Source organism: Chrysemys picta, chromosome 13, assembly GCF_011386835.1.
Source record: "Chrysemys picta bellii isolate R12L10 chromosome 13, ASM1138683v2, whole genome shotgun sequence".
NCBI classification, from domain to species: Eukaryota; Metazoa; Chordata; order Testudines; family Emydidae; genus Chrysemys; species Chrysemys picta.
Genome location: NC_088803.1, coordinates 45,119,637 through 45,133,091, shown reverse-complemented (window position 1 = coordinate 45,133,091; position 13,455 = coordinate 45,119,637). Strand labels below are relative to the sequence as shown.

General features: G+C 40.3%; 1 protein-coding gene across 5 annotated transcripts in view; it reads right to left on the bottom strand.

Moving 5' to 3' along the window:
• Positions 1-8,685: 8,685 nt before the first annotated feature.
• Positions 8,686-13,455, bottom strand: part of ZNF831 (zinc finger protein 831) — a 67,171-nt gene continuing 62,401 nt past the window's right edge. For all 5 annotated transcript variants that reach the window (XM_065566069.1, XM_024114897.3, XM_008178570.4 and 2 more), the window contains exon 6: positions 8,686-11,870. In XM_065566069.1, the coding sequence (XP_065422141.1) occupies positions 11,019-11,870 (852 nt within the window). In that variant the 3' untranslated portion in view covers positions 8,686-11,018. The remainder of the gene's footprint in view (positions 11,871-13,455) is intronic.

Genomic DNA, 13,455 nt, shown 5'->3' with positions numbered 1-13,455 from the left:
CTTCCAGCAAGTGAGCCGTGCCCCACGCTGCAGAGGAAGGCAAAAAACCCCCAGGGCCTCTGCCAATCTGCCCTGGAGGAAAATTCCTTCCTGACCCCACTTATGGCGATCAGCTAAACCCTGAGCATGTGGGCAATCCTCCTTTCCTGTGAATGTAATGTATTGCCATGGTGTTGTCTGTAAGCTCCTGCCTGGTAATGCCTCAAAAGACAGGTAGGGATGCCTTGGATGCCAGCCAAAATAATGTAAGTTCAGGCACATTGAAATGAAGGGAGGCCTTGGGGGCTGACCAATTATCTCAATTTTTTAGGTGATCCACATGGGTTCCTTACCCTGGGATGGAGGCGTGCATAACTAGTTTTCGATGGAAGAAATGTGGAGAACAGAACTTGTTGCATACCTGATCTGATTGGATCCACCAATCTAATGATGACAGGATCACTCTAGGAAGGGAGACCCTCTTGTCCATGTTGTCTTAGATAAACTGATCTCAACCACCTTTGCAGCAGTGAAAGGTAAAGTTTGGCAAGCTGTGTGATGTGTATGTATGTGCCAGCACTTGACCCAGAACCTTCAAACAGGTTCTCACCTGCATTGTAGGCTGCCCTTGAAACTGTCATGTGACCTACCTATCATAGTGCAGCCCCTCTGAGGCAGGTATGCCCCCAACAATTTGATGCTGTGTGTTTGGTGTCAACGTGGATTTGATGCTTTACTTTTGGTATCATTGTTAATTTGTCCTTGTTGACCCTGTATGCCAAAAAGATCTAGTCTTTGGGTCTTTTTCCCTGGAAGTGGATCTTTAATGTTGCCTGGGCTCCATGGGTGGAATTCTAGAAGAAGTTAATGTAATCCTTAGCCAGCCCCTGATATCTCCTGTCTGCATATGTGAAGGTCGCAGAGATGGATATGGGGTGTGCCATATGACCTTTGCAGGTTCCAAAAGCCCTTCGTCAATAGGAAAGGCTGTCCTACTAGATGATGAGAGTTGGAGGATGTCCAGTTGTTTGTTGTTTTTTTCTTGAATTATCTTGCGAGGGGCTCCCAAGGTGCCCACTAGTCTCCTCAAGAGATCCTGAAATGCCTTAACTCATCCAAGAAGGCAGTGGAAGAAAAGTTAGTTGTCTCCTTTGGTGATGAGGAGGAGATGGCCAGTGGTCAGCGGAGAGATTATCTCTGCTGGGTTCTTATTCTTCCTCCATATGTTGTTGATGCACTAGGGTTGATACCAGAGCAGGCTGCAATACCTGTTTTGGAGAAGGCTACCTTGGTCTGGAGACAGCAGAATAAGCTGGTTTCTTGACATAGGGACTGATACCTCAAGGTGACAATAGGACCAAGACTAGTAGGGATGCTGCGGGAGAGGAGGGCACACTAGCTCAACAGTTCCCTTCTGGATCCTGTGGACTCATGAGTGCCTCTCAGGGATTCCATCTTCTATTGTCTGTGTCCACTGAGTTATTCATGGTGGACATGGATCTCATTCCAGGGAAGATGATCTGCTCTGTTCCCCAAAGGAGACCAAAAAGGCAGAGTCATCTTCCATAGACAGGGCATCCCCTGTCAAGTCTATGGCCACCACCACCACCGAGTTGAAAGAGGGAGCCATTGTATTTATTGCCTCCCTCAGTTGGTTCCAGGATTAGAGACTCTGGTACTGGTCCCACCATGAAGTCTTCTGGCACTAAGAAGTGCGGTGGTGTGAGTAAAGCTTTTGGTACTGAAGAGTTGGGTCAGTGCCAAATGAGCGACTGGCATCACTGAGTTCAGTGCCAATGAGCCTGGTATGGGTTTCCTCAGCACTGCAGTCATCATCCTGAAGTCGTCTACTGCTGGCGTACATGCGTCAGTCGCCTAAGCAGTACTGGAATTGGTGGAGTGCTTACTGTGGGAAGCGATCTGTGCTGGTTTCACCGTGGAGTTCAGCAAGGCCCAGCCTTGTGGCTCTGAGAAGGCACCTAACGGAAGGGTTTCTTTCTGCTGAGCAGAGTGAAACAGCAAGGTTTCTGGTAGTCCCATGAGGCTGGGATGGTGTCGTGGCTCACCAGTGCACTGGAGGAGTGTGAGTGACCTGAAGGTGGTGATCTCTCCAGTTGTTTCACAGGGTCAGATGAAGCTTGTACAGATCTCTCCAGAAGATGAAGCTTCAGTCTCCCTTCTGTCTCTCAAAGTGTGCTTGGAAAATGTCCTGCACGTGCCCATCTCCTAGACGGAGAAGGCACGTCAGGTGGCTGTCGTTCCTGGGCATTGTGGTATCGCACAAGAAGCCGATCTTAAATTCTGGAGACTTGCTTTTGACTATTTTAGGCTCTGTATAGGAGGAGGAAGGAGAATATCTTGGGCCTTGTACCTGGGGTTGTGGAAGCAAGAATCATTAATCTTATTAAAACTACAATAGAGAAGTCTTAGTTTTTCAATCCATCCTTGTTTTTTAATGATCTAAGAACTATAATTACTAAAATAACAGGTCTACAGATCTAAGTGATGAACTGCCAGGTTCTGTGTCTCAGCCACAGGTGGTAAGAAGGAACTGAGACGCAGTTGAGGCCACCTCACCTCTGACACCCTCAGTACGAGGGCTCCCAAAGCATAGCTGTGACCCCAGTGCATGCTGCTATTTCGAAAGAATCCGTTCTGGCGTGTATGGGCCATATACGCACCAATAGTGGAATCTGTGCGGATAGTCACACGAAGAACAAAATGTTCTGGCAGTTCAAGTCTTCCCTGATGTTGATGCTAAATCACACTCCTACTTATAAGTACATAAATTAAGGAGGACTTTAAATGCTCCAGAACTGATTTCACACACAAGAAAAAGTGGAGACATTTTTTCAGATACCTTATCTAGAAGTAATGAATGTATGAGGTTTAGCAGGTCTTGATTATGCATTTTTGAAAAAAGTTTATTTTCAACAAGACGACAGGAGCCAGCAGCAACCACAGTGCAATCAGTTTTATGTTTGTTTGGGGTTTTTTTTTTTTCTTGCTCTCAAGTTGGTAAACAGCAGTGGTCACACCAAACAATACTCTAGCAAAGCACTGCAATAAACATTTCTGATTTTTGGATTGGTCCCTAGTTTTGGACTGTCTTAATATATGTAAACAATATAATTTTATATCTCTAATTTTAAAGACCTCTGTTGCATCACCTTAATGCCTCAGTTCCTCCTAACTTACCCTCCTGAGACCTTTGTTGCCCTACATGCACATTCTCCAGAGCAATATAATTTTCCTGTCCTAAGATTATTAATACAGATCACAGGATTCCAGGTAACTAGCTTCAGTACAAAGCAAAGATTTCATTTGTTCTCCAGAGGCCAAGCCCTGGCACAAAGGTTGAGTAAACAGATTGTGGCAGGGGATCTTCACAGGGACATGAAAAACTAATCCTCCCTCCCAGGATGTGACACATCAGTGCACCCTCTCCCCAAACGCTGCAGCTCACGGGCTCTAGTCACATGAGTGGGGTTTGCACCATGGAGCCACATCTAGACAGAAATAACTGCAGTCAAAGAAAATAATACACAAGATTTGATATAAACAAAAACAGATCTCCTTCCTGTCTGAAGAGGAAGATAAGAAACATCCACCTCAGTAAATGTAGGTGCTGAATATGAATTTGGTCAGTGGTTACCACTGTTTATTGTAGTAGTGTTCTGTAGTAAAGTTGAGGAAAAAAGGAGAGAATGGGAGATTTGCTGTCACGTGCAGGGACAGATTTGTAATCAGATTTGCTTACAAAATAAGACCTCTACATCAGAGTGGGCACTGACTTGACAGAATAAAGCCTCACAGATTTGCACTGTGCATAGTGCCCTCATGTGGATTTTGGTGTATAGCTACATTTGCAGATTCATTAAATTTTATATAATAATTATATGACAGATATGGTAGCTGCATTAACATTGACAGAACAAGGAGTAATGGTCTCAAGTTGCAGTGGTGGGGGAGGTTTAGGTTGGATATTAGGAAAAACTTTTCACTAGGAGGGTGGTGAAGCACTGGAATGGGTTACCTAGGGAGGTGGTGGAATCTCCTTCCTTAGAGATTTTTAAGGTCAGGCTTGACAAAGCCCTGGCTGGGAAGATTTAGTTGGGGATTGGTCCTGCTTTGAGCAGGGGGTTGGACTAGATGACCTCCTGAGGTCCCTTCCAACTCTGATATTCTAAGATTCTATGATTAAGGATCAGGCAAGAACTGTCCAGTTCAATCCTATGTGTTCTTGTGCTAACCCAGAGGGAACTGCAGCATCCTCATTAAACCCAAAATACTGTAATTGTGATATGACCTGAATTGAGACAGAGCTCAGCAAAATTCATCTTAAAAATGCATTTTATGTTAGCAAAAAGTGGCAGAGAGAAGAGGATTGCGCTGCAATTTTTGGGTTCTCTGAGAGCTTGTTTACATGGTGCTTTATTCCCCACCCGTAGGGATGTAAATTATAGTCCACACTCACATGTCATACACTAACTGCATGACATGCACTAAAAGTTCTCTAATGTGTGTTAATGTAGTCCCATTACAAACAGTAGTTAAGGTGAACTAGGGAACTTTTAAAGCATGTCAGCAGGGTTTAAATGGACCAGTTAGTGCACTACATGTTAATATGGACTAAATTTTCCACCACTCTGTTGCAGACTGAAGCACTGTGTACACAAGGCCGGACACTACCAAAAACACCACCACAAATTGCAGTGATGCCTCTGGAATGTGAACTGATCACTAAAAACTGGACTGAATCCACCAAGTCCTTTCTCACAGGCCACTTACCAGAAGAGAATAACAGCTTGTGGTCAATGGAATGGATTCATCCCCCCACACAGGTGAAAGGTTATATATTCCAGTGCCATATATTCCAGTGCCAATAGTCTGAATGATATAGTCCCTTCCCTCTACCCTGCAAACCCATTTCTTACTGAGAGTATTGTTGTCCAGGATGAGTAGATATTTAAACAGGGAATGTAAGCTAAAGTATGTGTGTGTGTTTAAGTATAAAGGGCAAAGAGGAAACCACAATATGAAAACATACTGATGGCTACGAATGATATATGTCAGAAGCTATCTACATATTCCACTTGGGGGATTTCACTGGCACAAGTTAAGAAATGCCACAAACAGCTGCAAAAAACTGAAACATTTTCGGCATGGTAAAACCACATTAGTAACAATATACTGTCTCAATGCAAATCTTCCTGTGAGCCAGATGGTGAGGTGGCAGCAGTGAAAAAGATGGGTGGAAACGTCTCAGAATGAGGTTTTGGGTCTCCGGCCTTGCTACCTCTTCTAATGTTGCAGTACATTCAAAGGGCCTGATTTTGATCTCAGGTAGAAGACTTTTATCGCAGTGTAACTCCACTGTCTTCAGTAAAGTTACTGCACTTTTTAACGGGTGTAAATCAGATGTCTGGCCCTCTGAATGCTAGTGTGCATTATTTGCAATACTAGTCTGCAATGAAAAACAATTTGATCAGTCATTTCTTATGTGAGTTGGGGTTACTTGTTCATAATGATGGACTAATAATCAGATCAGTGGATAATGGTAAATTTATTTTTTTATTACTAATAAATGGGACTGTCACATGAAATTACTTTCTTACAAACACAGTGTAGGAAGATGTCCCGTTTACTAACTAAGGGAACTCAGAGTGGAGGCTGTATAGGTGAGGTGTTACGGTAAGTGAACATACTGTTAGAAAAGTTAGATCAATGATTGTGTCTAATGGACCATTGTTTCAGTAATCAATATTTATGTATCAGTTTTGATGTGAGATCACATGTTTGACACAAAACATAATTGACTAAATATCAAGGATTATTGAAATCAGAAAATGTACAAAAGAAAGAAAAAATAGCTATGGCTAATCATCAGTTTAAAAATACATTTCCTTATCTCTCTCACTTAAAATCATTTTGTTTCTGTTTCGTCTAAAGCCAGCTGTGGTACAGCAATGCAATTGGATGCTGTAATATAAAACCCCAATAGCACAACTGTTCCTCTGAAAGCCATTTGTTACTCACTCTCATTGGAATGGTTCCAAGCAAATAATCTAAAATTACACTTTAAAACTGATCATTTAACAACAAATATTGTATGAACCCTTTTTTAATCTAATCAACTCCTTACACCCAGATAACTGATTTTATGCCAAGAAATCTCTGGCACTATCAGCAGCTGGAACACAGCTGTGTTGGAGGCTCTGGTCTGATCTGATGGTAGGATATCTTCTCTTCCAGCTTCATTAAGGTGCAAATAGGGCTTTTCCCTGCAGCTGGATCAGATGAAATAGGTAGGCACTGGATTTTCCATTACCTCTTTGAAAGCCCACACATTTGTTGTTTCTGAAAAGTCTCTTAAGAAATAAAACCTATGAGCAGTTAAAGTTTTTCTTTAGCAGGTTATCAGATGGAATGGCCAGAAACTGTTTTAATAAAAGTCTAGAGAAAAGAAGCGTTCGTGCCCAGCGTTACTTTTAGATTATAAGGTGGTGTTGAAAATGAAGAAGGAAATGGAACTGGAACTGAAACTAAAGCACTGTCAACATGTATAGATTTTCTGATCATTTCATCTAATTTAAGTTATTAGCACAGAATCCTGAGCTACAATAATGCCACAGCATGTCAGGTTACTGCCTCCAAAGTTAAGGAACACGGTCCAAGAATAGCACAGAGAACATACAGAGGAAGATTCTGAAGACATTCCAGGGATTTTCTCCACTGGTGGTAGCACTGCTCAGACGACACAGATTTCCAAGACATTGGTAGCATTCAAACATCCATTTTAGACAGGCCAAAATGATCAAGAGTTCAACATGAAGTGCCGTAATTCATGACGGAAATTCTTAAACTAATTTTTTTTTTGCAAAATAGGCAGATTTTATCCTGACTGTCAATATAAGCTGTGATCTGGACACCTGTAAAATTACCAAGTTCCATCAGTGCCTATTTTTAAAAAATGAACATTTTAACTAGTGCTTGGCTATCCTTGAAGTATCACTCCCTGAACTACAATTTTTTCCCCTGTAATACCTCTATTCTTTTTTTTAAAAAAACAAACCTGTTTCATTCTCTTCAGAACAAAACTGCAAGTGGCTGGCTGGCTGGCTCTGGCCAACTTTTCTATTTGTGTCATTGATATGGTTTACCATCTGGTTTACTCTGTATGCCATGTAAATATATGTATCTTATTTTTCTCCCTATATATTCAGGAGCTTGCCATAACTTTGTAGAAGGATTCTGTCTGACTACTCTTTGTAAGGATATTGTCCCTGTCTAAGCTATTGTACTTTTCTGTCTTTTGGGCCTTAAATCAAGAAAGCATCTCTGTTCCAGACAGCACTTAAGCAAGTGGTTAAAGTTAAACACATGCTTAAATCCCACTGAAGTAAATGGAAGTTCAACACATGCTTAAAGTTCAACACATGTTCCTCAGGCGTTTTCCTGAATTGAGATCCTTTGATTAGAAACCCTTCAAGCCTTGATATTTGTTTTGAGTATAGTGCCAACCATACTGTCAACACTTGCTAATCATTACTATAATTATTTATTAATCATTGCCTCCACAGGTGTAACCTCGAATTAGAACTAATTGGCTTTCTTTATATTCTCTTCAAGAGCAATGTCTAGTGTCAAATTCTCCTTTGCGTGACAGCACTGCAAGTTCACTGACAACAATGCAGTAAGTTACACCAGTGTAAATCAGACAAAAATATAGCTCCCTATATCTAATCAGTTTCCATTAAGTTCCTGATTAATTCCTGAAGTAAATGATCACTACCATGTGAACCTTCTCATCTATGCAAAACATTCAGTTTCACCCAACTATGTAAACTGAACAGCTATCACTATAGTTTTCACCAGCAGACTGGTGGTGTTCAATGGGAATATATGGTAGTTGTGATATTCAAACAGCTTTCCTCAACCCTGTATTTGTCTGATTCAGCTTTCATCGCTACAGTGAGAAGGAGTAGCAAGAGGCTGGTGGTGCATGGGCCTTGGACAAAAAATTCATTCTTAAGGAAAGGTGCTTCTCTGTGATAAATTATTTGATCTGTTGGAGTTGGTACTGCAGTGCAAGGATATTGTTGTCAATTGCTATCCTTGTACATGTTTTGCCATAACTTTCCCAGACTCTAATTGCTTCTTTCCTAAAGGTGTTCTTGTAAAACTTTGAGTGGGCATTAAGAATAAGTAGAAAGTCTCCATTCCTCTTACTTGGTTTATATGCACAGCAGATATCTTATATGATTTGAGTCCTGAGCATACATTATAACCTGTCAGTTATTTAAATAATCTGTTTTAAGAGGTAAATTCAGTTTTGTCATTTCAGTGATATTTTTAATACGGGATTCTGTTCCCAAATTCACTGCTGGTGTAACTGGTTTAACTCTAGAGACTGGAAATTTACTCCTTCGGACAACACATTTTATGTTTAATCTAAAAATTCATGCAATCATAATATTTTTCTTGATAGGTGAATAGAAAATGTTCCTGTTTTATATTTACTAGCAAAAGAAATTTGCAGCTGATCAGTTGTATTTCTATTGTATAAATCAGGGAAAGACGTCACTGCAGAATGGCAGGGTTGTACTGAATCTGGTGGGTACCCCTGGATTACCTGACCTTCCCACATTCACCCCATGGTGCATTTTTAAAAACCAAACCCTAATAACTACCACATTCTTAGTGTCATTGTGACCTTCAAGTTTAATTTTTATCAAAACAAAATAAGTTAAGAATATAAAGGAACAGAATTTTTTTTTAAAAATATACAAATAAGTCAGTTGTATCATTCTTATCAACATTTAACAAACAAATAGTATTTTAGGTACTATATCTTGCATATTCAACAAAAATATGCGATTACAATATGCAACTTACAGGGCCACCCAGTCCCCCAGTGTTCATACCTTTCATGCTTCTTAACTTCATATCCAGATTTGCTAGTCTTTAGTATAAACCTTCCCAGCTTAATACACTATTTAGCCATCTCATGTCCCCGTTCCATACATGGAAATCCCACTGAAATTAAGAGCAGGTTTGCATAAAGTTTATTTACAGAATGGGGTCCCACTATCTACTAGTCTCTGACCTATAAGCTTAATGGGCATAATTCTGATTTCATTTACACTCCTGAAAATCAGGAACTAACTCTTCTAAAGTATATGGAGTTAATGCTAGTGTTATAAAACCAGCATATAAGAAGTGAGATCAGAATAAGGTCCCAGGGTTTCACAGTAGTAAAAGGGGAAGATAGCTAATGCTCATTTTTATTAAAGCAATACTTCCATTGTTCCATGAAATCATGATCCCAAATCCTGTAGAAACCCTACTGAAATCTCTCTGATTTTGGACAAGAATATCGTAGTATTTTTATAAGGAACAAGTAAAGATTTTGTAGGTTATTCTTTATTCTATGTCCTTTACTGCTGAAGAAGAAAAAATCCTGCTAACTCCATTAACCTTTTTCAACACAACGGCACTAGCATTTATAATTAGAAATCAGTATAACACTCTGATCATGATATCAATTTCCCTAACAGTAAAAATATATACCAACATAATTTGATGCTAAATAAAAAGCTCTCTGCAGGGCAAATTGGAACTATGGTCACTTTCATAATGCATATGAGTGTAAAGGGGGGACAGAGCTTAGGATTTGGTTCCATTTATGTGTATCCACAGAAAGGTTGTCATTCTGGCACTTCTCCTTCACTTCCTACAATATGCATATGTTTCTCTGACATACATAGATAGTACACTAGACCTATTTATGACTCTGACCCATACAGGCTCACTTTTGCATGATTGCATGATTATTCTTTCCTTAAAGTACATGCAATTATGAATATCACATGAAAGTTAATCCATAAAATCCTGTATATGAGTCCAAATTATTCAAAAACTCATAGCAAAGTTAAGTATAAAATTTGACTCTAGTACAGCAGTGCAATGATTTCAAACTTTCTCTGTAGGTTTAAACTAGTTTTCTAGTGAATGGTAAGTGTATCTGGTATTTTACTGACTGGAGATGTTTTCATGTAAACAAAGTAAATTTTGGGTTTCAAAGCAGAAGTTGATTTACATGACAATAAGTGCTGCAAATGCCCTGATGCAAAACCCTAGAAAAAATCCTTCTCATATCAACTTTCACTTATTTTGCATGGTCAGGGGTTTGGAGGGAAAGGCAAAAGTTTTCATTTGGGTTTAACTTCAGAACAATAAAACAAAACATTGTAACTTGCTTTTAGAGCACAATCCGAAAAACAGAATCAGAGAAAATCTGTGTTAAAAATCTCATTACAAAGAAACATTGACATTACCTATTTACACCCCAATTTCTCAAAGTAGAGCTAAAGAATAAAATATTTCAGTAGATCTCAGCAGAAAAGGCACAAAACACAAAGCAGGACATGCTTGTGTCATTTTGTCACAAAGAAGCATTGACCATTGTACAACATGGAAAAAGTCAGTATTCGTGTGACATCTCACAATATCATAGATGCACGGGGGGTATATCTTCCTCCCAATGTACATACATAACTTCCAGCAAAGCTGGAAATAATTACTAAAAAGGGGAGCAAAGGGATGAAAATATACCCAATGGTTTGTTACAATCTACACCTCAACTTATGCATTAAGGAGGCTGATTGCTGTTTTATCATTATTGGTAAACAAATACACTGCAGTGTCTTTATAATACAGTCTCTGTGAGCTGGGGATTGTGGGTGTTATGTGGGATTGATGAGGCTTAGTGGAGTTGGGAACCACGTTGTGCACTTAAATATATAATTTAACTGCTTCCTTGCTCCATACAAAAACACTAAAATATGTAAAAGAAGCCTGAGTCCTTGCAAAGAAGAACGGTTATTCTTAGAAGAGAACTTTGCCTATACTGTGCAGGAATGGCTATTCTGATGTTAAGGTGCTTCAAAAATCAGATCAATGATCTGCAATTTCCATGGCATTTCTCTCTCTAATGTACCATCATACATCCATCTGCCATAGCAGTGTCCTGTTAGCTATATTTCTATAACTAGCCTGTCTTCATCATCACTGCTTGTGTCATCGTATTCCACTCGGGTTTGTTTCCTTATCATTTCTAAACCTCTTTTTTTGTATGTTTTGGAAGGTGTTTCAGAGCTAGCTGTGGACTCTGTGGGACTGAAGGGAAATGAGGGCTGTTTAAAAGTACTAGTGCCAGTTTCATTAAGTCTTCGATGGCCATCTGATTGTAAGTAGGCTCCATTCTTGTCCATGCATCCATGAGAACTGTTTTCAGAAGAGTTTATCCCCTGTATATTAGCTGTGCTAGGTAAGCTAGTACTTGTGATTGATATCTCAGGAAGGGTGTTTACCTTTGATCCCAATGAAGCTGAACACACAGTTTTGGAACTAGGAGTAAGTTTCTCCTTCAGAGATGAGTATGAATTTCCTTCCATTGGATGTTCCTCCTTTCCTGAGGTCTGGACCAATGGGTATAATGCAGCAGAACTTTGACCTTGTGACTCTACATTGAGTATATTTTTGTGGTCAGCTTTCGGCCATAAGAAAAAAGGAGCAGTAACCTCTGAACCCATACTCGCATGCTGGCAGCATGTGCCTGTGCCTACAAAATCAAATGGAAAAGACCAAAAAGAGGACTCCACAGGGTCAGAATGAGCATTTGGCTGTGGCTCCACTGGAAATGATTTCTGAAGCATGAGAGGTTGAGTCACTAAACAGCAGATGTCCAGGTCATTGTTGGTTTGTCGCATGGCTGCTTTAGCTGGTGATGAACATGAGTATGTTACCATAGGTAATCCTGGAGTTGCATTAAAGTTCTGAAGAAAGAGATTGCCTCTTGAGTGTTTCTCGATTGGTATAGGAACATCCTGCAGCAGATGGGGGTGGGGGGGAGAGGATCAGGAAGGAAATGAATTTCAACTTACATTAAAATTTTCAATCCAAAGCAATGTCATCCTTTGTAAAGAGAATGAAATAACAATTACGTTGACTATATCCACATGACTATAAGACTGTTTATATCTGGTGTCAAGTATCAGAGGGGTAGCCGTGTTAGTCTGAATCTGTAAAAAGCAACAGAGGGTCCTGTGGCACCTTTAAGACTAACAGAAGTACTGGGTGCATAAGCTTTCGCGGGTAAGAACCTCACTTCTTCAGATGCAAGTAATGGAAATTTCCAGAGGCAGGTATAAATCAGTATGGAGATAACGAGGTTAGTTCAATCAGGGATGCATAACTAACCTCGTTATCTCCATACTGATTTATACCTGCCTCTGGAAATTTCCATTACTTGCATCTGAAGAAGTGAGGTTCTTACCCACGAAAGCTTATGCTCCCAGTACTTCTGTTAGTCTTAAAGGTGCCACAGGACCCTCTGTTGCTTTTTATATCTGGTGTAACTCTGTTGAGATCAACTGAGTTATACAGGCATAAATGTGGTCCTTCATCTCTACAATTGTGATTATATTTGCTTTCCTTTTTGTCATAACTCCAAGATAAAGTATTCATCGCTCCCGTGATTGCTAATCTCTGAGAAATGAGGTAAATTACTTGTGCATTTCTCCACTGTTTGTTAGTTGCTGAAGGTTTTGTTTTTGTTGGTTGTTGGGGTGTCTGTGTGTATTTTGTTTTTTGCTTTTTAGCTAGGTGATGACTCGTGCTAATGGCTTATGGCTGAAATAGGGGGTTGCTGACTAACTGCATGGTTACATGGTGTCTGGTTGATTTTCTTTATGTTGAAATACTATGTACACATGGCAAGGGAGTGTGTATAACTGAGGCATTAGGGAGCTAAAAACATATAGAAATACCAAGGTGGGTGTGCATCTACAGCAAAGTTGGTTTGTTGAGGAATCATAGAATATCAGGGTTGTAAGAGACCTCAGGAGGTCATCCAGTCCAACCCCCTGCTCAAAGCAGGACCAATCCCCAACTAAATCATCCCAGCCAGGGCTTTGTCAAGCCTGACCTTAAAAACCTCTAAGGAAGGAGATTCCACCACCTCCCTAGGTAACCCATTCAAGCTTCACCACCCTCCTAGTGAAAAAGATTTCCTAATATCCAACCTAAACCTCCCCCACTGCAACTTGAGACCGCTACTCCTTGTTCTGTCATCTGGTACCACTGAGAACAGTATAGATCCATCCTCTTTGGAACCCCCTTTCAGGTAGTTGAAAGCATCTATCAAATCCCCCCTCATTCTTCTCTTCTGCAGACTAAACAATCCCAGTTCCCTCAGCTTCTCCTCATAAATCATGTTCTCCAGCCCCCTAAGCATTTTTGTTGCCCTTCACTGGACTCTTTCCCATTTTTCCACATCCTTCTTGTAATGTAGGGCCCAAAACTGGACACAGTAGTCCAGATGAGGCCTCACCAATGTTGAATAAAGGGGAACAATCACGTCCCTTGATCTGCTGGCAATGCCCCTACTTATACAGCCCAAAATGCCGTTAG